The sequence below is a fragment of the Macaca mulatta genome, chromosome 12, assembly GCF_049350105.2.
Source record: "Macaca mulatta isolate MMU2019108-1 chromosome 12, T2T-MMU8v2.0, whole genome shotgun sequence".
Taxonomy (NCBI): Eukaryota; Metazoa; Chordata; class Mammalia; order Primates; family Cercopithecidae; genus Macaca; species Macaca mulatta.
Genome location: NC_133417.1, coordinates 59288003 through 59314762, shown reverse-complemented (window position 1 = coordinate 59314762; position 26760 = coordinate 59288003). Strand labels below are relative to the sequence as shown.

Genomic DNA, 26760 nt, shown 5'->3' with positions numbered 1-26760 from the left:
ATTGTCCTCATTCATATTTTATATTAATGGACCAATTTGGCAAAACCTGTTTATATGATATGCCATCCTAATGTTACCGATATGAACCTGCATGCTTAAAATCTAATTCTGCCAATGTAGATAAAAACCAGCTTAAGATTTAAATATTGAATGTTGAAATATATAACTGAGCTCAAGCATCAAATAATAAGTAAATTAAGGAAAATACTATACCTCAGCATCATATTCCCATAACTGATTTCCTCTCATATGGTGGCATTTTAACATGATTACAGGTCCATTGAGTCTAGAAACATCCAAGCACAAGTCATCGGTTCGAATTTCTTTGTCAGCAGTGTAAGAAAATACCTGAAAATATAAAATTCAGCTAATAAAATAATATGTACATTTTAAAATGTTACAATAGAGCAGATCTATCCATGGAAGCTTTCATATCAGATAAACTTGTATTTTCAAATGATTGCTGGTATGTTATCTTGAGACAGCTAATTCATCTCTTTGAGTCTTTTTTCTCAACTGTAAAATAGGGACAAAGTCATCTGTTTTATGATGTTTTGGTGAGACCTCAGTTTAACAAAATAAACTTTAAAATACCCACTATTTGCTGGCACTGTATTTCTTGCATGATACTTGCACTATAAAGCTCACAATAGGTTAAAGAAAATATAGTTTGCAAACTGCATGGAGCTTAATGAAGGGCAGTCCCTGTTCCTACCATCTTATGACCAGTTCTCCAATTCTACAATGTCATTTTTTCATATAGAAGTTTAAATCTTTCTTCTGATAACATAAGTACATTGTGTAAATTTTATTAAATATTGTCAGTGAGCTTCTGAAGGTTGTAGAAGTATCTTCTCTAGAGATCTCATTAAAGGTAGGCTCTACACTTATCTCTTTAATATGGTTTGCCTAGGCTTAACTACATCAATTCTTCTGAAAATATCCAAGAAATGTCATGGTGGATTATGGACTCTTTGTTAGATAATTCAATTGAACTATAATAATCTTTATTATTTTGTTCCTGGTGTGAATAATTTATTTACAACATTGATTATTAAAGTTTCATGAGTTTTTATTATTATTTTTTTATTTTTAGATGAAGTCTTGCTCTGTCATCAGGCTGGAGTGCAGTGGTGCAATTTCGGCTTACTGCAACTCTGCCTCCCGGGTTAAAGCGATTCTCCTGCCTCAGCCTCCTGAGTAGTTGGGATTACAGGCATATGCCACCATGCCAGACTAATGTTTTGTATTTTAGCAGAGATGGGGTTTCACTATGTTGGCCAGGATGGTCTCAATCTCCTGACCTCATGATCCTCCTGCCTCGGCCTCCCAAAGTGCTGGGATTACAGGTGTGAGCCACCGTGCCCAGCCTCATGGGGGTTATTAAGCACATAATTATAGAATGTGTTTTCTTCTTTTAGCTACGATAAGCATTGTTCAGTATTCTGTGGGTTTTTCTTTCTCCTTGCTATGTCAACAGAAAAGATAACGAGAAAGGTCATGTCAGGGTCTTTTTGTTTCTCAAAGATATCTGATGAAATTGGAGGAAGTCAGCTTTACAAATAATATAAACTCTGGAGCTCCATAAGCTGAACGAGTTAGTCTTGGCAGAGTTGCCTCTGCAGCACTGCTTCTCAGGACTTCTATGAAAATCACAAGAAGCGGTGAGAGCAAGTGGAAAAATCAATGATGGAACACAAATACCCTCTTCTGTCAACCGCTTAAAAGGAAATTATTGGGGACTGGTTCGGTGACTCATGCCTGTAATCCCAACACTTTGGGAGGCTAAGGCAAGAGGATTGCTTGAGGCCAGTAGTTTAAGATCAGCCAGGGAAACATATAGAGATCTCATCTCTACAAACAATAATTAAAAGAAAATTATCCAAGCATGGTGGTACATGCCTGTTGTCCCCACTACTTGGGAGGCTGAAGTGGGAGAGGCTGAGGTTGGCAGATTACTTGAGCCATGATCACACCACTGCATTCAGTCTGGGTGCAGAGCAAGACCCAGTCTCAAAACAACAACAACAGTGGCAACAACAATAACAACAACAACAAAAAAAACCCAGAAAAATTTTCACAAAGGTTATACATTTACTTAATATACAATTTTGAGAAATGTGAAGTACATTTAATTGAATTATGCAAAATATATCACAGACTTAATATATTCAATTCACAAATATATTTTCTAGCTTCATTACTTTTTCATGCTCATATGTTTTTATGAAGAACATCTGGTCACCTAAGAAGAATAACATAAAAACCCATCAAACAGAAATATTCATATCCTCCCCAAAGAGTATTATTTTAAACACAATTACAAACTTATTTAATTACACAAGTGAGAATCTTAAGCTGAGATGATAGGATTATTTCAATACTCAAAGATAGCCTTCTACATTAAAATTGCTTCCTTTTAAAGTGACAAATGCCAGTGTAAAAGGAAACCTCATAACGTCCATTTCAGCCTTAATTTTCTAATGGCTCAGGCCATTTCTATACAGTATATTCTTCTCGAGTCTCTTAAGATAGTTTGGAAACAGTACCTGTTGAAAGTTTTAGAGAGCAGTCTACCACATCCCTTGATCCTCAATTTCTAATTTAGATTCAGTTTGTGGTCATTAGAGCTATCTTAAGTAATTTACATTTAAGAAAGATATATTTGTAGAATAGTTTATGTACTTATATGTGTATATAAATTATATGTCTGTTAAATTATTTTGTGGCCTTTGTACTTGAAAAAAATTAACGGATGTTAAAATATTTGGCTCACAAGCAATTTTTGTTAAAAACAATCTGTTGATAATGCTTCCTTGTTTTTCTTGGATTAATGTAAAATCAGGATTAATTTGTTTTTGTACCTGAGAAATAATCTCATTTTTATGCTTGTTTCTAGGATGTTTTTTACTCTTTATAATAACAAAAATCAGTGCATGTCAGTATATACATATCATTCTTGAAACCTAATCTGGAAATTATTAGGTTTGAACTCAATTATTTATCATTTATATCTATTAGTTTTTGAACCCATAATTGTCATTATTAAATTTTTTCATATCTACTACTGTAAAAGGTTCATGAAATTCACCTTGGGTATACTGAAAACACTATATGTGAAATACTTTGTAGAGATTCTGGCACACAGACAAAATTCAGTAGCTGATATTTAGAGTTATTATTCCCAGTCTTGGAGTTAATCCCAAATTGAGGATTTCTATCCAACACTACCAAGAAATTTTAGTATAAGGGTCCAGCAATGTTTGCTCTTGACTGTCTGAGCTGAGCCCTTGGCTGCTGTACAAGTCCCGAGGGAGAGTTTATAATACCTGATGACAGATATTTCTGATAATTTAAGCATTGTATTCTGACCCTCTAGATTAACTACTTATGAGTTCCTTTATGACTTTGGGGACAATCTCCAAATCTCATGCTGGATTTTCTAGGAGCAGCTATTCCCTACAGCTGTTGCCTGTTTTTCCGTCTCACTACTCCACAGACACTCTCAGTTGGTATGTGTAAGGCCCAGCCTGTCCTTGCTGTGGTTGAAACCTTTATGCCTATGTGAGTTAAAATATTTCAAACCTGAACACCAATGAAGCACTTTACTTTAAACTATCAGGTATGTTGATAACTACACTATACAAGATTGATTCATTCATTAGTAAAATCTCATTGTACATTCTCTTAAAATAATGGAAACTATTCTTCTTCCTTTTCTGATTATCACTCAAATTGCTTTATCATCGGTTACCAATACTTAGTAAAGCAGAACCGAGTTACATGAACCATAGATTTAGCATATGTTTCCATTTGCTCCAGTGCCAGCCTGACTTTAATGGCAATTAATTTGTTCAAAGTCTGCTCACTTTAATTAAGCTAAGGTGACTAGAAGCAGGGAAAAACAATCAATCTCTGTGGCTTTCCTTCCATTATAAAAGAGGAAACAGGGAGGAAGTTAACATTAATTGAACACTACCTTTTTTTAAAAATAATGTGTTCTATGCTTCATATATATTAAATAAATTTGCTCTATTCTTTCATTGTGCAACTGCATTTATATTTCTATGAATGTATACCAACTGACAGTATTGCAAAATGTAACAAATAGAGCTCTTTACATGAATCCTATGGATTTAGTAATTTATAGTGCTTTTAAAATTCTGTTTCACACTTAATGTTCATGTTGTCTAATCTGTAAAATTATGAGCTATCTAGTATCACATATATTCTTATGTAATCCTTCAGTCAAGCTAGGTCTGCAAACAACCACTAAAATGACCATTTTTTAAGTCAACTCTTTTAATCTCAGCTATCTTATAAGATGATGATAATGATACAGGTAATAATGTCTATGCTCCAGTTTATGGACCTTGTTGATTATTATGCCTTTCAAAACTAATTACTCACTGTAATAACTCAGTTTTTATTGTTTACTGTTGTATTAGTTCACTACGACTGCCATAACAAAGTACTATGGACTGGGTGGCCTAAGCAACAGAAATTTATTTCCTGACAGGTTTGGAGGCTGGACGTCCAAGATCAGGATCTTAGCAGAGTTGGTTTCTGCTGAGGCCACTCTCTTTGGCTTGTAAGAGGGATCTTCTCCGTGTGTCTTCACACGGTCTTCCTTCTCTGTTTGCATGTGTCCTAATCTCTTTTTATAAAAATACCAGTTACATTGAATTAGGGCACCCTAATGATGCCATTTTAACTTTACCTCTTTAAAGACTCATCTCTAATATGGTTACATTCTAAGGAACTGGGGGTTAAGACTTCAACATATGAATTTCTAGAACACAATTCAGGCCATGCCACCACTAACCCTTTACAATGTATTGGAGTAGATAACATATCTTTCCTTATTCCTAAGTGAAAAATATGGTGTGCATTATTTATTTATTTTTGGCTAACCTGCTTAGGTCACCTTGGGATTCAATTCTGAAATTAGAATATACTGTTTAGTATTACTAATCAAAACTCTAAATGTAATGCAATATCAAATAATTCCCCCTTCTCCACATTGAGCTTAATTTATGTTGGCAGCCTGCAGAGGCAAAGGCTTTTTCTGTTTTACGTCTTAAGCTTTTTTTTTTCCCCTCACTGTTCTTGCCCACTCCCAAATTCACCCAGTCTGCTAATCAGTTTTTTTTTTAAATTTTTTTATTCTTCCAGAGTGGCAAAGCTATAAGAGAGGTCTTACTTGAACCGTTGTGTATAACTCCTTCCTGTTCTCTGGCCTGCCAGAGATTTAAAGCTCCCTGTTCTGAGACCATTTGGATTTTCTTAGAGATTCCCATCGCTGAGCACCTCTTAACTGAAGTGCAAAGAAAGAGGACAATGCATATTTTACAAGTGAGCCACTTTTTGTGAAAACTCTGGGAGACAGGCTAACACTAGGCAGTGCAGTCAGTTCCCTGTATTCAGTTGTCACAAGCCAGCCTTATCGTGTGTGAGTCAGCTCACAGCCTGCCATATACCAGAAGCATATAGCAAGCTCTCCAACTGGCATCCTACATAATTTGCAGGTCCCAGTGCAAAATGAAAATGCAGAACTTATTTTTATAAAATTATCAAGAATTCCAAGATTGTAGAGCTCTGATTGCATGGGCTGCACACTCAAGAACTTCCCTGCTTTGAATCCTCTTCTTACTGGAAGCTAGAATCCCAGCCCATCTTCTCTAGAGGCAGGGCAACTATTCTCTCCAGGCAAAATCTTACAATCTTCTCCATATTCTGATACCTTCCATTATGGGTTGAACTGTGGCTCCCCAGATGATAGATTGAAGTCCTAACCACCAGTACCGCAAAATGTGTACACTTACGGAGATAGTCCTTATGATGAAGTCATCCTGGAGTAAGATGGGCCCTTAATCTAAAAGGACTGGTGTCCTTATAAGAGAATAGAGACAGAGAAAAGATAGCCATGTGATGATGGAATTAGAGACTGGAATGATGCATCTACAAGCCATGGGACACCAAGGATTGTTGGCAAACACTGGAAGCTAGAAGTGGAAAAAGATGATTCTCCCTTAGGTTTCAGAAGGAGTATGGCACTTCTGACAACTTGATTTCAGACTTCTAGCCTCCGGAACTATAAGACAATAAATTTCTATGGTTTTAAGAAACCTAGTTTGCAATAATTTTATACAAAAGCTCCAGCAAACTAACATACATCCTTTTCCTCTTCATGCTAGTTGAAGTGTCTAATGTCACAGAATCAGATTTCTAAAGTGTCTTTTCAAATTTTGCACAGGAAAATCTGATTTTAGATTGCCATTGCGAATTTTGCATAGGGAAGTCTGATTTTACATTTCACATTTATTGTATCTTGGTATCTGGGCTGAAATTTTAACATCCAGTTATACTTTCCACCAGCATAAAATCAACCATTTTCAAAATACTTTTCTATTATAGCTATATCTTCATAAAGGTGTTTTATAATGTGACTAGGTGATTTTCCTGATTTTATGTGTACTTTATTGGGGTCATAATGATTTCTGCCTCTGAATTTATCTTGTAATCAAATGAGTACTATCTATAATGGATGATGCTATATATAAAGCCAATTCAAATCTCAAATCCTTTTAATCTCAATATTTTTCTTTCCATAGATGATGTTTTAGTTCACTCTCACACTGCTATAAGGACATACCCAAAACTGGGTAATTTATGAAGGAAAGAGGTTTAATGGATTCACAGTTCCACATGGCTGGGGAGGCTCACAATTGTGGTGGAAGGTGGAGGAGGAGCAAAGGCACATCTTATAAGGTGGCAGGCAAGACAGCGTGTGCAGGGAAACTGCCCTTTGTAAAACCATCACATCTCGTGAGACTTATTCACTATCATGAGAACAGCATGGGAAAAACCTGCCCCCATGATTCAATTATCTCCCACCAGGTCCCTCCCATGACATGTGGGGATTATGGGAGCTACAATTCAAGATGAGATTTTGGTGGAGACACAGCCAAATCATATCAGATGGTAAGCATTCTTTATTTTTCACCTACATGTATGGTTTGTTCTGGATTTTTCTTTTTAGGGAGAATGTCCAAAGATATTTTAAGATTCTTCAAATACCTAAAACAACATCTAAATAATTTCAAGGACTTCCGTGAGAAGGATCTAAAATATTCTGTTAAATTAATTTAACATAATGAAAGACTAGGTGTCCACATTTTTTTTTACCAATTGTATTATGTTTAAAATCCTAATGTATATATAGTTACTTCTTTTAAAATACTCTTTTTTCATGACCCTTTAGAAAAACTACAAACAAAAGTTTGCTCAAATCTCTAGCGTGAGCCTGTGCTAATGAAACCTCGTTCCAGCAGTACAAGTTACAAAGCAAGAATGGAAGGCATTGCTGTATTATTGGGACCTGAATCTTGTCTCTTTCTGCAAAGGGCTCAGGAATTAAACACCCTCTACTTGCTCTATCTTGCCACAGGGTTTCTTTCTTTCCTTTTTTTATCCATAGATGAAGGGGGTGTGAGTGTGTATGTATGTACATGCGTATACACAGGCATACTTCAGAGATTCTGTGGGTTCAGTTTCAGATCACTACAATAAAACAAGTATCATATTTAAAGCAAGACACATGTTTTTGTTTCCCTGTGCCCATGAGTTATGTTTACACTATACAGTAGCATATTAAGTGTGCAGTAGTATTGTGTCTCAAAAAACAATGTATATTACTTAATTAAAAATACTTTATTGCTAAAAATGCTAACAATCATCCTAGCCTTCGGTGAGTGGTAATCTTTCTGCTGATGGAGAGTCTTGCCTCAATGCTGATGGCTGCAGGTTGACCAGAGTGGTGACTGATGAAATTTAAGTGGATGTAGTAATTTTAAAAAATAAGACAACAATGAAGTTTATCACATAAATAAACTTTTCCTTTCACTAAAGATTTTTCTGTAGCATGTGATGCTATTTGATAGCATTTTACCCACAGTAGAACTTCTTTTAAAATTTTAATTAATCCTCTCAAAACCTGCTACTGCTTTATCAACTTGAGTTTATGTAATATTCTAAATACTTTGTTGTCATTTCAACAGTGTTCACGGCATCTTCAATAGGAGATTATATCTCAAGAAACCACTTTCCTTGATCATTAATAAGAAGCAATGCTCATTCATTACAGTTTTAGCATGAGAGTGCAGCAATTCAGTCACATCTTCAGGCTCCACTCCTAATTCTAGTTCTCCTGCTACTTCTACCCTATCTGCAATTATTTCCTCCACGGATGTCTTGAACCCCTCAAAGTCATCTAAGAGGGTTGGGATTAGCTTTTTCCAAACTCCTGTTATAGTTGATATATTGACCTCCTCCCATGAATCACAAATGTTATTTACGGTATCTAGAATTGTGAATACTTTCCATAAAGTTTTCAATTTACTTTGCCCAGATCTATTACAGGAATCACTATGGCAGTTAGAGTCTTAGAAAATGTATTTCTTAAATAGTAAGACTTGAAAGTTGAACTTACTCCTTGATCTATGGTCTGCAGAATGAATATTGTGTTAGCAGACATTAAAACATTAATCTCCTTGTACATCTCCATCAGAGCTCTTGAGTGACCGAGTAAATTATCAATGAAGAGTAATATTTTAAAAGGAATCTTTTTTTTTCCCCTGAGAAATAGGTCTCAACAGTGAGCTTAAAATATTTAGTACACCATGTTGTAAACAGATGTGCTGTAATCCAGGCCTTGTCGTTCCATTTACAGAGCACAGGCAGAGTAGATTCAGTGTAATTGTTAAGGGCCCTAGGATATGGGGAATGGTAAATGAACATTGGTTTTGACTGACAGTCACTCACTATATTTTTCCTAACAAGAGAATCAGCCTGTCTTTTGAAGCTTTGAAACCAGGCATTGACTTCGCTTTTCTAGCTATGGAAGTCCCAGATGGCATCTTCTTCCAATTGAGTGCTGTTTTGTCTACGTTGAAAATCTGTTGTTTACTGTATTCACATTTATCAATGATCTCAGCTGGATCTTCTGGATAACTTGCTGCAGCTTCTCCCTCAGCAATTGCTACTTCACTTTGCACTTTTAAGTTATAGAGAGAACTTCTTTCCTTAAAACTCATAAACCAACCTCTGCTAGCTTCCAACTTTTCTTCTGCAGCTTTCTCACCCGTCATAGAATTAGAGTTAGGGCCCTGCTGTGGTGAAGCTTTGGCGTAAAGGCATTTCATAGCTTGTTTGATCTTCTATCCAAACCACTAATACTGTCTCTATATAAGGAATAAGGCTGTCTGCTCTCTTTTCATTTATGTGTTTACTAGAGTAACATTTTCAATTTCCTTCAAGAATTTTTCATTTGCCTTCACTATTTTGCCAGCTGCTTGGTGCAAGAAGCCTACTTTTTGGCCTATGTCGGCTTTTGACATACCTTCTCACTAAGCTTAATCTTTTATAGCTTTTGATTTTAAGTGAGAAACATGTGACTTTTCCTTTCACTTGAACACACAGATGCCATTGTAGGGTTATTAACCAGCCTAATTTCAATATTGTTGTGTTTTAGGAACAGGAAGGCCTGAGGAGCAAGAGAGAGGGAATGGCCAGTCTGTGGAGCAGTCAGGATACACACAACATTCATCAGTTAAGTTTGCTGTTGTTACATGGGTACGATTTGCAGTACCCCAAAACAATTACAATAGTCACATAAAAAATCACTGATCATAATCATAACAGATAAAATAATGATGAAAAAGTTTAACATATTGGGAGAATTACCAAAGTATGACCCAAGACATCAAGTGAGCACATGCTGTTGGAAAAATGAGGCCAATAGACATGCTCCGTGTAGGGTTGCCACAAACATCCCATTTGTTAAAAAGTGCAATATCTGTGAAGCACAATGAAGCATAGAGTAATAAAACAATGTATTCCTAGATACAAATACATGTATTCATTTTTGTTTTATTTTTTATTAAGGTATAGTTCACAAATGAATAAATATTTGAATTCAAAATGTCTACATGTATATTTGGTGCAGCTTTATCATACAGGTTTTGATTTTCCTGCATTTAGTTTTAAATTATAAAATACTTTTGTTTGAGTTCCTCAGGATAATATTTACTATAAAAGCTCACAGTTTGATACATATCCAATTATGCCAACGGCTTCGCTTTCTAAATGAAACTGAAGCCAAAGAAGTTACAGGATTCACCCAGTATGTCCAAGCCGCTTAATGACAGAGGTCTCTCTGAACCTGAAGATCTGCTATTTGCCACTACTTGTCCACGTGCTTCAACTTCTCTTTACACACCCATTATTTAGTCATTTTGGTCCTTTGCATCCTATGGGAGATCTCTTTAGGTATTTGGAACATGCTCAATTTGAAAAGTATGTCAAAAAAAAATCCAGAAATATAACTTATAAGAAAATAAACTTGTCATAATGATTTTCTCTCTCATCTGTAAAAATAACCCAAGAAAATTTGTATTGAAATCAAAGGGAAAACTGTTTAGCAACAAAAATTATACCTTTAGCAATGCAAATTATTTTTTTAAAATATTATCTTCCTCCACATGTCACATCATCCTGAAGTCAGCGTGGAGAATTCATAGATGGAATTGAATTCACCAGTGGAGCTGCCAAGTTTATTCCCAGACAGCACCTTTTCCTATGCATGAATTGATTTCAGGTTTCATCTATAGGCTGTTAGCTCAGTGGTTTGTGCAGAGGAGGGTCAGGAGGAGTAAGTAGCATCTAGCTGTATACTCTTAACTTACGCTTACACATCTAGATATCACTTACTTTTTATAGCTTTAATGCTCTAAAATTCTATGACTAAAAACAGGATGTGGGTATGCACCTTATGTTCACTATTCTCATCCTGTCTTCAATATCATCTGTAAAGCGTTAACTCTTTCTGCTTTCACCTCAATATAATAATGTGATGCTTTTTTGATTTGCACTCAGCAAGCCATCTCATTCTTCCATCCCTGACCAGGTATGTGCTGATCACATCACTAGGACGATCCTTCCCACTCCACTTTGCCAAGCAAAAGACTAGTCTCCTTAAAGTCTTCATACATTCTTCACTTTCTTCATTTAGCACTCTCTTAGCATTTTTACCCAGATGGCTTATCTGCCATTGTACTGCAGATACCATATCTGTATATATTTGGAATTGGATAATACTGGAAAAATGAGCTCTGGAAGATTACACAAACCTAAGTTTGAGAGCTATGACTCAGGACCAGAGTTACTGGGAGTCTCTGTCAAAATGTTGGATTCCTCATCTGAGAAAAGAGATAAATATATGCCTCCTCTTTCATGGGCTATTTTACAGATTGAATAATGCAAATTCCTGTAAGCTCTAAACAAAACATTTGCCTCAAGTAATATCTAAATATTAGTGATTTTCTGTGCAATATTCATGCATAATATCTACATTTGATTATATTCTATCTCATCTTTTCCTATCAGTTTTTAGGTTCTTTTAAAAAAAATCTCGTGGATTCAATAACAATGCTAAGGATATATTTTGAATCCCTGTGCAAACTGTTCTACTAGGAGAGTAGTGTCCAATAATTACTAACTGAATCGAAATGAAAACAATTTGTCTTTGAAATTCCCTAGTCTTTATGGGAAACAGAGCAAGAGTGCAAGATAATACAATAAGCAATATGCAGTAATATAATAACAAAATGTGACTGACATTTCTCTTTTCTACTTCATTGTTAAATCTTCCCATTTTAAACATTACCGATGTTAAATTGTATCTATTTTTTTAATACTTGACTCTGCCCTGAAGGGTTTTAAAGGAAGTCTACAATTTGGGAAATCTAATTTATAAATATTATGCTGCAGATACTCATATTTTACTATTGCAGTATTGAAGAATATAAATTGCAAATTTAAGCTGAGTTGGGAATCCCTTCCAAAATATATCCCACGAATTATGCTTGAATGTACAGAGGTTGCTTTTTTTGTGACTGATGTATAATCTGCAGATGATCCAAGGTTTCTGTCCCCTGGTATACATGCCCTATATAACTTCCTTAAGCGCAGGACAGACTGTGGTCATGACAGGACGGTCATTTCGAGATCACATTACATTATATTACAAAGATATTAGATACAACCTTGGGTTAGCACTGAACAGAGGGAATCTCCAGCTGGCCTGATGATGAAAACTGCCATGATTTAGAGAGAGCTACATGGCACATAACTGAGGGCAGTCTCTAGCTGCTGGCAGAGAGCAACCCTGGCAGAGAACCAGACAACAAACAAAGATAGGAAGTCATTCTTACAGCTGCAAGGAACTGAATTTTGCCAGGAACCAGGGAGGTTGGAAGAGGAATCCCCTGGGGCTCAACTGAGATCACAGCTCTGGCCAACACCTGAATTTCAGCTGTGTGAGGCCCTGAGCAGACAACCCAGCCACACTGTGCCTGAATTCCTCTTACAAACTGTGAAACAATAATTTTGTGTTGTTTTAAGCCACTAAATTTGTAGCAATTTGTTATGAAACAATAGAAAACTAATATGGGACCATCAGGAAAAAGGAAACATGCAAAAACTAGAATAGTTCTCACCATGTGAAACACCATTTTCTACGATGCATCTCCATCATTCTATTTCTCAGCTATTCAATCATCTATTTATTCAACATATTTTTCTGTGTGTTGAATGTGTCTGGTTTATCCAAATTACACATGACCTTCATGAACTGCTGAATTCAATACACATACATCTAACCCAGTGCTATCATTTCTGTAAGAATTTCTCCCACTATTCCAACCTCATTTGAACTCCGTTCTTTTCATAATGGTCTTCTAGCAACTTATCTTTCTCTTGATGGTATATTCGTCTATGTTTTTTCAACTGTATCATTCCTTAAATATTTATTCTATGAAGAACTGACTCTTGAACATATATTTCAAGGGAAGAATGTTGACTCCTAAATGAGATATTCTTCTTTTCAATGGGTAACATACATACATACATAGTTTTCCTTTATGCCTGTCTCATTAGTTGGTACCATTGTGCAGCAACATATCTGGTCTTTGAGGTTCTTACTGATCTAAGCCTGTGAATGTAAAATAGACATAACAACAATAATATATATCATTCACATGATACCTATATAAACTATTATATTAATTTTAGTGTTCGGTTTAATAGCTGAAAAATAATAAAAGACTTTTTGCTCTCCCATCTGAATGTCTTTTACAGGTGTTTTTGTAACATTTCATATAATTTTAAAAGTTTTCACTTATATATTTAGACACTTCCTAAAACTCTGGTATATACTATACCAGATATATTCAAGCATGTAATTAGATAAAATTGTTACATATATAAAAAGACTAGAAAGCCAAATTATAATGTCCTAAATGATATAATGATATACTTATGTATCGTTTTCAACTCTCTATCTGTAAAGGGAAAGTACTCTTTACCAGACACAATATTCAAAATTTACCTTGCAGTTATTACCACAATGCTTGCATTGGGTGCAAATAATATCAAAGTTTTCTAGATAGTTTCAAGTTTAAAGAAATCTTATTTACTTACAGCATTCAGTATTGCTGCAAACTAAGAGCAGGATCTATTTAGTTTGGGTTCCCCCAAATGCAGACACTGAGACAGTAATTCAAGTGCAAGTAGTTTATTAGGAATATGATCTCAGAAAAGACAAGTGTGGTGGTAGGGAAGAGAAAAAGGCTAATACATGGTAAATTTTCTAATTGTTTACACTATGGATAACTAGAGCTTAATTCTGTTGGGGATCCCTGGCAACCAGTGTAGAATAAGCATGTCAGAATTAGTCCCTCAAAGAGAGACAGGGCTGAGATATTTATACATCATCTGCCCTCACCTTTTGCTTGAGGTGAGCTTCCAGGGAGCAGAATTTAACGTGAGTGATGGGCAAAGCAGCCTTTGGAGTGCAAACCTCCAGACAGAGGGTCAGAGGTGCTAGCCTTTTGATGTTGGGCTGGAAGCAAGGGGAGAAAGAACATTTTGGGAGCAACTGTTGTGTGTTAGGAAAGACAGCTGCCATTTAAAATACACTGTATATTAAATATTATATAGCACATACAGTATTATTCCTCTTTTGAAAATTAGGATTATGAAGTTTGCAAAGGTTAAAGAAGCTCTACAAAGTCACTCCGTTTGCAAGTGGGAGAGCCAGTCTTGGAACCATGGTCTGTCAGGCTCCAAGTCCCATGTTCTTTCCACACACTTAGCATTTCACTTCTTGGTGATCTTTTATAAATTCCAGTGTTTATTCAGATTTCATTAGGTTTTTCCATCATGTTCCCCTGCAAATTCAATCCACGCTCCTTTTTTTCCAAGATCCCATCCCACAATACATTTTTAGTCATCATATCCCCTCAGCCTACTCTGATAGATGCTCAGACTTTTATGTTTTTGATGATGCTTTTGAGAAATACTTATCAGGCACTTTATAGAATATCTCTCAGTTTGAATTTTTCTAATGTTTATCTCATGGTTGGATTAGGGGTCTAGGGCTGGGGGTGGAAGACCACAAGGGTACAGTGCCACTCTCGTCACATCGTATCAAGGGTGTATGGTATCACTATGACTCACATTATAGAATCTTGATTACATACTCAAGGTAGTATTTGCCAATAATTCTCCATTGTAAAGTTGCCACTATCCTCTTCCACATTGTAATCTTTGGAAGAAAGTCAACACATGCCAGGGGAGGGGGAAGGTTATGTTGTACTTGTTGTACTTCCTGGAGCGGGCATGAGCTACAAAAATTATATGAAATTCTTCTATACAAGGGATCCTAGAGATCAATTTTAACTTGTCTCTAAAAGCTTAAGTCAGAAATTGGGGGCCATGTCCTTATGTTAGATTTATATGTAATACCACATTAGGATTCCTACATTTAAAAAATAAGTGCAGCTTGGAGAGGAAGTGGAGAAATAGGAACGCTTTTACTGTTGGTGGGAGTGTACACTAGCTCAATAATTGTGGAAGACAGTGTGGCGATTCCTCAAGGTTCTAGAACTAGAAATACCATTTGACCCAGCCATCCCATTGCTGGGTATATACCCAAAGGATTATAAATCATGCTACTATAAAGACACATGCACACGTATGTTTATTGTGGCACTATTCACAATAGCAAAGACTTGGAACCAACCCAAATGTCCATCAATGATAGATCAGATTAAGAAAATGTGGCACATACATACCATGGAATACAATGCAGCCATAAAAAAAGGATGAGTTCATGGCCTTTGCAGGGACATGGATGAAGCTGGAAACCATCATTCTCAGCAAACTATCGCAAGGACAGAAAACCGAACACCACATGTTCTCACTCATAGGTGGGAATTGAACAATGAGAACACCTGGACACAGGGCAGGGAACATCACACACTGGGGCCTGTTGTGGGGTGGGGAGCTGGGGGAGGGATAGCATTAGGAGAAATACCTAATGTAAATGACGAGTTAATGGGTGCAGCACACCAACATGGCACATGTATACCTATGTAACAAACCTGTACATTGTGCACATGTACCCTAGAACTTAAAGTATAACAATAAAAAATAAGCCCAGCTCATGCGTCACTTGGTTTACTCACTGAACGAAGAAAAAAAAATCAGGTCTCTTTGTTAGGTGGATTGGAACATGACAATTTCTGCCACCCAGAAGTGGCACTTGCTCTCATGAATGTGTAAACCATGAATTGGACACTGGCCACAGTGAGCTATCAAGACTGCTTTGACCATTCCTTGGTGTTATGATCTTAAAATGCATGTTTGAATTTTTTGGTTAAAAGAAAATCAAATTTTGCATATTACAGTCATAAACACATATTTTACTTTTTTAAATTAAATGAATATTCCAAATCTTTTTAGAGAGTTAGAACTAGAGAGTTGGAGTAGAAATATGTTTATCTGGTAGGTTTTCATTAGAAGACCAAGATTTTCTATTAGAAATTGGAATGGACACTAGGCTGTTTCCATGGTTACCTACTGAAGCCTTTTTCCTTTAATGGAAAGGTATCATTTCTGTATACACCACATGCAGCTTCATGCTTTGTATTGGATCAAATCCTTTGATAGCAGAATAAAAGAAATGAATTGAAAAAGGTTCTACAGTCTGCCCCTGCTTGCTGTGAAATTATACTTCAATACTAAATAACGTGAATAAAAAGTCCTTTTCATATTTGGCTGAATTCACTGTGTCATTTTTAATAACAAAACTGAATGTCCAAGTATTTTCATGATGCTTATTACACACTATCCTTTGACAACCTTTGTAGTCTGAAAGCTCATCGCTTTTGTCCCCTCAAGTTGAAATTCCCTTGCTTGACATTTACTGTCTATTGTAATCTTAGCTCCTCTACTTATAAAACTTAATTTTCCACTGTCCCACTCCAGACTTTCAATTCCATTAGTCGCAGTGTCCTTGCTGTTCTTACTCACCCTCTGCTCTCTGTGCATGCAAAGTGCTTTGTGGAGTCTTTTAGACCCATTCCATTCCTGTCCTTATCAGACCTTTTTTTGAATGCCTCCTGTAGAGCATTATGAATGCTTGGTGTATTGCTAATGATTCTTTTGTATTCCCTATGAGATCGAGTATATGGTTTTTGTGCCTATTTATATTAAATCTTGTGTCCAAGTGGATTTAACCAGGGATATCTATCTCTCTATAACAAGTATATATATATATTTTATATGTGTAATTATATATGATGTAAGTAATTAAAAAGAAAAAACCCATCTCATACTAATACATGCTTCAAATTAGTGTAGTGCAATAAAATCCTAGAAAACATATATAAAAATTTCTTGTGCAAAGAAAAATATATTAGACATATTTCAGTATAAAGATAGCTTTTAATGGTAAGAATAGATTCGGAATATAAAAGTTAGAAATAATTTTTCATCATTTATATAGAAAAACGACAATCTCATCTCTCAGATCCAATTCCTTTTTACTTGACATGAGTATATAATTAGGGCAAGTAAAATATATAATAGAAGATACTTTGCTGACATAGTATGACCACTATGTCTATATTCATAGCAAGGCAAAATATATATGGGATAGTTAACTTTAAATGACATATCTAAAACATTTTGTTTTAGCCATATTGATGTGTAGCTTACATTTGATTAGTCTCCTCACATTGGGCTGCTTTCAATAGTATTTTATATTTGATGACTCCTTTTAAAAACTGGTAAGTTTTAAGCAAGGAATCCTTTAAAAATCTTATGCAGAATATAAAAGGTATTTTGTGCTATACAATATTATATCAAATATTTTCATTTCACTTGCATATTTTTTCACGTTTTCTTTTTCTAAACTTAATGTTTTTCTTGCTGAGATAAAGTATTAGCATTGCCTAGTCAAATATTCGAACATGAATTTCTTGTCTAGTTTTATGTCATCTTGGCTTTATTGTGCTATCTTTTCATTTCTGAAAAAAATCAGTTTTCATATTTAAAAAGCAAAAAACTGGGAATACGCTTGCCTAATTTCTTCCAAAACTGTCATCATAACTAGGATGGAATTGCAAATGCATTAAGATGAAGACAATCACAGGTACAGCAAAGCAACTAATCGTAAGTATGGATCTGCTTGCCTTCTCAAGAATATAAAAGTGGGCTAGGCAACACTGTTAATTTAGAAATCATAGACATTATTTACCTTACCTAGAAAATAATAAACTAACTGTTACTACACAGATTAAGCCAAGATAAAGTTATATTATCTATTATAAAACGCTTAAAATGGTTATAGTGAAAATAATTATGTCCTCAATGAAAAATAGGCATCCAGCTAGTCGAAGGGTGATGGGGAATAGGAGAGTATTTCAAAAGACCTTAATATTCTTCACATAGACTCATGCATTCAAATCATTTAATTAAAAAATATTAAATATGATAAAATGTTGGCCAGAAGGTTACTTGAACAAGAATACATTTCACAGTAATGAGTAAGGTTATAGCCTCAAGTCAAAAGGAATTAGGCATAAAACAGGAGAAAAATATTTGAAGACAAGGTAGAGAAAAGAATGAGGGTCAGATTAAAAGAGCACACAGGAGTAATAAGTTCTGCTGGGAATAAATATCTAGTTTAATGGAGACAAGTCCATCTTGGTAACGTTAGCAGAGAGCTTGTAGTCCATCTGTAAATAACAGGAGCTGTAGAGGAGATAGATTGGTGGGTAATGGGTACTAAGTGGATGCTGTTAGTAGCAAAACATTTTCCTTTTAGTAAATTTTTCAGGTAACAGCTTTCCATTTTCAGTAAGAAAAGCTGTCTTGACGGTTGAGGTACGCCTTTGTGTCTATGTGTATGTGTCTGTGTACGTATTGGGGTTTTACTAAACCAGGGTAGTAAACTTTCTGCTTTATACACTTTCTGTGATATTTCACTTTAAGGGCAGTTTTTCCAAATATTCTTAGAATCCCATTCATAAAACTGATACACATTTATGTACATTAAAAAAAGAATATCATTTTAACGTTTAAGCCTTATAGAAATGTAATATTAATCTCAGTTATGCATTGGAGGATTGTGATATACTTTAACCAATTAATCAACAGAATAAATTTTTTTGTCCTACTATTTGCACTGACATACATTGTTAGTTTCTAGGATGCCTTCTTAGACACTGTCTTCTCCAATTTGGTCTGGTGTCCTTCCCTTGTTGGTGCCATAGTCCCTTTTCTGTGTACTGCTTTTTCTTATCAAGAATCATAGTAGACATCCTTATGATTTTAACACCAGGAATATCTGAACTTTTATGAAGCTGTTTTTTAATGTTATTGACACAAGGAATCATATAATCAACTCTGTACTCATAGCTAGAAAGCAAAGAACCAAAGTTGTGACTTACTTAAATGAATGTAGAATTCCATGAAATTGATTTTAAATACTTTATGAAAATGGAAAAGGTGTTTTCTAGATTGACTTGAATTGACAATTTTTCTAAGACTTTTGAAAAAATGTCTTACATGGTAGGTGTTAACAATCAATAGGTAGAAACATAAAATTAGACTGTACAATACTTAAAAGATAAATCTGAAAAACAGCCAATACTAGTTTTCAATTTTTAGGAGACCTTAAGAAAAAAAAAATCTTACGATTTTTGAGTAACTCTTGTCAGGGAAAGAAAAGGGTCAAACGTGACATATTTAACGTTTCTACACCAGAAAATACTGTGGCCAGGCAACACCTGGCAGGATCAGATCACAAATTCCTACAAGTTTTTATCAACTCCAAGTTTTCACAGATGTTCCTCTAATATAAATGTAATTTTCTTGACTCAGGAAAATGTTATTTGTTGATTTTTTGCTCAATTATTGGATAAAACAATTTTAACACTCCTATGCAGGACTTATTAACTAATAACAGAAGGAGCCATTATCATTTAATATTTTAAGGATTTCATTTTAGTTATTTTATATTTTTATTAATATAGGATTTATAATTCATTGACAATGTTATTTACAATTACTATGATGGTAGAGAATACAAAAATTTGAGTTAAAACAGAATCTCTAAAAACAAAAATTCTACAATTAAAACTTTCTGAAGAATCAGTACTATATAATTTAGGTCCATTCTTTCTAGCTATCACATCATTTTTAGAAGTATCAGGATGAAATCATGTATGTTTCCAACTTTGAGGAAGGTTTAGTATCTTAGACTCTTTTGTCCAAATAAGTGGGCTAGTTATGAACTCTGAGCTATAACTGTTTCTAGAATTTTCTTTGTGAGCCCTTAATTTCCTGTGGCTGATAAAACAAATTACCACAAACTTGGCAGCTTAAACAAGAATTTATTCTCTCACATTTCAGGAGGCCAGAAGTCCAAAATCAGCTTTACTGGGTGGGAATCAGGTATCAGCAGGACCTCTTTCCCTCCAGAGGATCTGGGGGAAAAATCCAGTCCTGGCTTCTTCCAGGTTCTTGTGACTGCAACCATTCCTTGGCTTATTGGCCACATTACTCCAAGTTCTGCCATTATGGTCACATGATCTTTTCTTCTGCTTTCTTCTCCCTCTGCTTCTCTTTTATAAGGATACATGTGGTAGCATGGCTATCCAGATAACACAAGATTACCTCCATATCTCAAGATCTTTAACAAAATGTCAACAAAATCTTTTTTGCCATGTAAGGCACAGGCTCCAGGGGTTAGAACATGGATATCTTTTGATATTCATTTTCAGTTACCACAGCCCCAAATCCACACATTTCTATAGGAACAATTTCATCCTCCAGGAAGATGATTTTACTTTATGTAGTCAATTTTGAAGCTACTTTTGTGATAACAGTAGGCTCTTGGGTAACTTTAAACATTTTTATAACAATTATTTACTTTTAATAAGTAAATTTAGTAAGTGTTTATTCCTGTAGGGGGATTTTTTTTTTTTAAGAATAAAAACAAATTCTTGCATCCAAAACAAGATTACAATTTATTTTTGCAGATAGGATAATGAAACATACATAATTGAATGACAACATAAGGATTAAAGAATATTGAGAAATAATATATAAGTTAAAAACACGAGAAAAAATTCTGCAGTGTAAGTTCAAAGGAAATATAAATGTATATTGAAAAGCAGAAAAAATACAGCACTATATAGAGATGGTGGTTTTTGAAGTGCTACTAGATCTACTAGATTGATAGCATTTACATAGTTATAAAAGTGGCCAGGCGGGGTGGCTCACACCTGTAAACCCAGCACTTTGGGATGCCAAGGTGGGTGGATCACCCGAGGTCAGGAGTTCGAGACCATCCTGGCCAACATGGTGAAACTCTGTCTGCACTAAAAATACAAAAATTAGCTGGGCATGGTTGTAGGTACCTGTAATCCCAGCTACTCTGTGGGCTGAGGCCGGAGAATCACTTGAACCCGGGAGGTGGAGGTTGCAGTGAGCCGAAATTGTGCCACTGCACTCTAGCCTGGGCAACAGAGCAAGACCCTGCCTCAAAAAAATAAAAATAAAAATAATAATAAAGCATGGAAAGGTCATGGCAAACTGGTTTAAGAAAAGGCAAAGCTATAAGAAAAACAATGACTAACAATAACAATTTTTTACAAATCTGGTCAGGGTCAATAAAGTTGATGGAGTAGAGCAGAAAGGGGTCAAAGTTGTGTAAACAATGCCAATTTTATCCTGTAATAACTAGGAACTCTTTCAGTGTTTTTTTGGTGCTTGTATGTTTTGCTAGTTGGGAGTCTGGGAGTGATAATTTAGGAGTCATCACTTAATTATTTAAGGAAGGTGGAATGAAGATAGGGACAGGCTGGAGTTTGGGGAAACTACACTGAAAATCATTGTAGTAATTCAAGTCTGGGGCAATCAAGGCTCAAATTTAGAAAGTTGAGTTATTAATGGAGGAAAAGAAGAAATAGATTTTAAAAAGACTAGTAGAATGAATTCCCAGGGCTTAGGGTCCAGTTTGTAGCGAGCATGGGGTGATGAAAGATGAGAGAGAAAAATGTAAAAGATGAAAGAAAGAGATTAGAGGACAAAAGGCTTGGGATAAAAGATAAGGTAATTATAGACACACTGAGTTTGAAACAATGGCTGCAAACCCAGGAAATGGTACAACTTTGACACCTTCTTAAAGATAAACTTGAGGGGATTAATTTTCTAGAAAAATGAAATGTGAAGAATCAAGACTGAACATAGTAGCAAGGAGATAAAAGAGTCACTGACATGTATCCTAAGGCTTTGTTGACACCTGACTGATCCAGTGATTGCAGAGCCTATTGGATTTACTTGAAAGGAAACTTCAAACTTCATTGTTTGAAGAACTTGAGGGTAAAGAGATAACTCATGATCCCCTAAAAAAAACTTGCCAAAGTGAATGATTGACTGAAATTATCATTTGTTGTGGTCTAAATTCTTGGGTCCCCCCTCCCAAATTCATGCATTGAAATCTAGTCCCCAGTGTGACAGTCTTAGAAGTCTGGCCCCTTAGAAGGTGATCAAGTCACGAAGTCTCTGCCCTGAGGAATGAGACTAGTGTCCTCGTGAAAGAAACCCCAGAGATCTAGCTCTTCTCTTTCACCATGTGAGCAGGCAACAAGAAGCCTCAATGAACTTTGCCTTCATCAGACACCAAATCTGCTGGTGTCTTGATCTTAGACTTCTCAGCCTCCAGAACTGTGTACAATAAAATTCTGTTGTTCTTAAAACACTCAGTTTATTGTATGTTTATTAGAGCAACCCAGACAGACTAAGACACCATTCCATCCCAAGTATAGTATAATCTCCTGACAGGAGGACAAAGCCAGCAAAGACCAGAGAAGTTCTCCCAGTCAAGCATCAATGATAATGAAAGGCTCTTGTAATAATTCCTGTTTCTATAGAAGTTGTGGTGACTCTGCTTTCTTCTAGCTTGCATGTATCCAACTCATTTAAACATTTAATGAATGGTAGATTTTCCTTTTTTCCTCATAGGCCATTCTACTTAACTTGCAAATTTATTTTGTGAAATCCCTGGTAAGTTTTAATTCCACTGTGCAAGCTACTAAAAAGGGACCAAATTAGTATTGAAATGGCTTCTAAGTAATTACAGTACGTATAAAAATGCAAACTTTAAAATGAATACATATCTGTTGAATGAATGTATTCATTACAGTCTGTGACTACATTAGAACACATTACTAAAATAATTAAGCTTTCTCTAGGAGAGTATCTGTAATGAGACAAAGTATTTGTTTACTCTCTAAATTTTTAATACACCTGTCATAAGATTAGATTCAATTTAAGTAATCAGATGTTAGAGGAGGAGGAGACATTTGTATAAAAGTGTAGTAACACCTAATGATCTCTTCTTTAATCTTGGCAGAAAATAGCATTTTAATAAATGGCTAGCATAAGCTTCCTTAAAGGCTTGCTACCTTGAAAAATAGCTCTGAATCATTTACTGCAATAAATTATATGGAATGTTTCCATGTGCTTTCTTGCTCTCTCCAAATGAGTGGCTCTAGGGAGAAAAAGAAACATTATAAATGCATTCACTAGGTTGTGAATATTTTTCCATTACTTTACATTTTTTTGCCTTTAAAAGGGAAAGGTACAATGTGTATGGGGCTATTTTTATTCATTTTTAATTAAAGATGTGCTGCTATTCAAAGGAAAACAGCATTGGATTTTTAAATTTTTATAGTGATTAATTTCAAAGTAAAGTGTTTATTTTATAAATATTACATTAATTGAATTTTTACCTAATTATAAATATATTTTATGTATCAGAGTTTTTTTTTTTTTTTTTCTAGAGATGGAGTTTTGCTGCATTTCCCAGGCTGGACTCAAACTCCTATGTACAAGAGATCTTCCTGCCCTAGCCTTCTAAATAGATGGTACTACAGATGCATGCCACCATGCCCAGCTATTTTATGTAAATTTTAAATAAAAATTAGTGTCAGTTTGAGTAGATATAACATATTCCTAATAAGACTGTAATCCAGTTATCAATTTTGGTATTTATGCCTTTATGATGATATAAATGTTGTTTCAAAGCACTTTAAAAATGAATGGCATTTCTACACCAAAAAGAGCAAGTATTAAGACAAACATTGTTTGCAGTATATAAACTGCTTAAAAGTCTGTATATAAAAACAAACTGTAAACAAAAAGAAAAATGTTTGCAACATGCATGACAAGGGTAATAGTATTTAACAAAGTACTCTTACACAAGAAAGAACCCCTTCAACCCTCAATGGAAACATAAGCAACAGTATCACTAGAAAATTTGCAATAACAATTTTTGAAATGCTTAAATGCCAGTTTTTCAAATCATTAAATGCATTGATAATGCTAGAAATGTGGTTGAAACAAGTTAAAATGTTTCTCCCATATTAAAACGGCAAAGATAAAAAACAAAAACAATAATACACAGGGTTGGCCACTGTGATTATAATCCTGGAAAGTGTCGTTGGAAATCAATGTAAATACAGTGACTATAAACCTGGTGTGGAATCAGACTTAGGTTCACACTGGCTTTACCATTTCAGTCATGATACTAATCACTCAAGATTTCCATTAAATTCATAAGTAAAATCAAGATAATTACACGATCTACTTCAAAGATCATTGTGAGACTCAAAGAGGGTAATTTGTATTAAATGTTTATCAGAGTCCTTTTTATTTTAGCTATTGGTCTTATTAATTTGCTGAAATCTTTAAGAAAAATTTGTCACTATACCTTAAAAGCCTTCTAATTTTGCATAACCTTTGATTGAGCAAATGTACTTCTAGACATATTTCTAAAGAAGTAAATAGTAGTGATCACCAGATTTTAGCTACAAGGAAATTTGATGGACCTAGTTTATAATAATGAACATTTACAAATATTGTATGTTAAATAAAACAATGAATAAATTAATTATATTTTATCCATTAAAATGTGTCCTGTTTAAGTTAAGGAGTTGCTAGTGAATAGCTAGCAAAAGAGAAGCCAAATTATTGGGTTTTCTTTTTTTTTTTTTAATTTTTTATTATTATACTTTAAGTTCTAGGGTACATGTGCATAACGTGCAGGTTTGTTACATATGTATCCTTGTGCCATGTTGCTGTGCTGCACCCATCAACTCGTCAGCACCCATCAACTCGTCATTTACATCAGGTATAACTCCCAATGCAATCCCTCCCCACTCCCCCCTCCCCATGATAGGTCCCGGTGTGTGATGTTCCCCTTCCCAAGTCCAAGTGATCTCATTGTTCAGTTCCCACCTATGAGTGAGAACATGCGGTGTTTGGTTTTCTGTTCTTGTGACAGTTTGCTAAGAATGATGGTTTCCAGCTGCATCCATGTCCCTACAAAGGACACAAACTCATCCTTTTTTATGGCTGCATAGTATTCCATGGTGTATATGTGCCACATTTTCTTAATCCAGTCTGTCACTGATAGACATTTGGGTTGATTCTAAGTCTTTGCTATTGTGAATAGTGCCGCAATAAACATACGTGTGCATGTGTCTTTATAGCAGCAACAGTGAGTGTGTCTTAAGTTTTTTAGTGGAGCAGAGTGTAGCCAACAGCTCAATTTCAGAGAACAGTGTAAATGAACTGCTAGGATAAGAAAACACTGAAGGCATGCAAGGAATGGGAAATTATAAGACATATGTCTAGAGCACAGGAGACTGATGGGACATCAAGGTAGATCAGACTGGAAAGCCAGATGGCGATACAATTATGAGGGGTTTGTATACCATAGGAAAGAATTTGTCTTTTATTCTTTGGACAGTGGAAAGCTGCTGAAAATTTAATGAGATGTTAAACTAAGGTAGCATGAATTATGAGTCATGAAAATAAGGTTTTAAATCCATATGGGTAAAAGTAGATCTAGGCTAGAACAAAGGCAGAGATCCTGGTTATAAAAGGACTAAGATGTAGGGACATTTTTCCATAGAAATGTTGAGAATTGTTGACTAATCGGACTTCAGAAGTAAGTTTCTATGTTAGGTTTCCATTTTGGATGACTGTGTGAAAGGGAAGGAAATGAGTTCAGTTTGGAAACAGGTGGGTTTGAGATGTCCACAGACATTAACAATAATTAACTGGCTGTAGATTCTAGAGCTCAGGAGAGAGGTTGGGGCTGTATATGTAAATCTGAGTCATTAACATTGTAGGGGACACAGAAGTGCTTCCAAGAATCCATGTCATCTTTCAGAAGTACAGAGAAGACAATCTCCTAACTTCTATACTTTATTTCAGTAAAGTGTAAGTTCCTTCACTTGTAAAAGTTTATATTCAAGTTAATCAAATCTTCTTATTCTTTTCAAAGTGGTAATGATCATCATGAACTTCCTTGACAATGCAATCAGTGCAAGAATAGATATAAATGGAGTGCTGAATTTTGTTATTCTTTGAGTAAGACAGTTTTTATTTATAAGGCTTTAAAAAGAACACTTCAAAATGGTCATGTTGAATTTAATAATAATTCTCCAGTTGTTACCTTTTGCAGTATTCCTGCTACAAAAACTTTCATTGACTCCATTTAGATTTTGCTGGAAATCTGAGTGTTTAAGAAAATTATTTCTAACAACTACTGAAAAGTAAGTTTCCTCCTGATGTCTGCAAGGCCTTAAAAAACCCCCAAACTATCAAAACTCCTGTGCAAGGAGAAATGGTTAAGGTATAATTGTCCACAAACAAAAAAAAAAATACCTTTTTTAAGAAGAGTAACTAAGTTAAAAAAGGATTTTCACATTTGTTGTGATTTTTGTGTAAAAGCAAGAGAGAGAAGCTTGAGTAATTTTTATGGGTTGGGGGCTACTTATAAAACATCCAAAACCAAATAACCATAAAAATAAATGCTGCTTCCATGGTAACATAAAAGAACAGCAAAAAAACCAGGGAGGGTAGTTCTCAGAATAAAATTCTAAAATCTATTTTTTATTAAAGTGAGAAAGACAAAAAGTGAAACAGGTTCCTAGTATTAATTATCTTAGAAATACTGAATTCTATCAGAGCAGAATTCACAATAATTGAGTTTTATGTGATGGTTAAATTTTTCCATAATATATATTTGTTAGAGTTACAGGAGAGGTTGTTCATTGTTTTGAGATCAACAATACCAAATGAAGTGTTGTGCTTTTATCTTGCGTTTAACATTAGCCACCAAATGAACATTTTTTAACTTCAGAAATAAGAGAATTAACAACATCAATAGAAATAATAAGGGGCTAATTAATGGCAATGGACCAATACATATTGCATGTCTAGTATGTGCCATGTTTAGTGTTAATTTTTTTATGAATTTTCCTAGTCTTAGAA

General features: G+C 35.0%; 1 protein-coding gene across 2 annotated transcripts in view; it reads right to left on the bottom strand.

Annotated features, from left to right (window-relative positions):
* GALNT13 (polypeptide N-acetylgalactosaminyltransferase 13) overlaps positions 1 to 26760 on the bottom strand; it is a 592354-nt gene that overhangs the window by 15335 nt on the left and 550259 nt on the right. For both annotated transcript variants that reach the window (XM_028830721.2, XM_077956554.1), the window contains exon 12: positions 214 to 348. In XM_028830721.2, coding sequence (XP_028686554.1) covers positions 214 to 348 — 135 coding nt within the window. The remainder of the gene's footprint in view (positions 1 to 213; positions 349 to 26760) is intronic.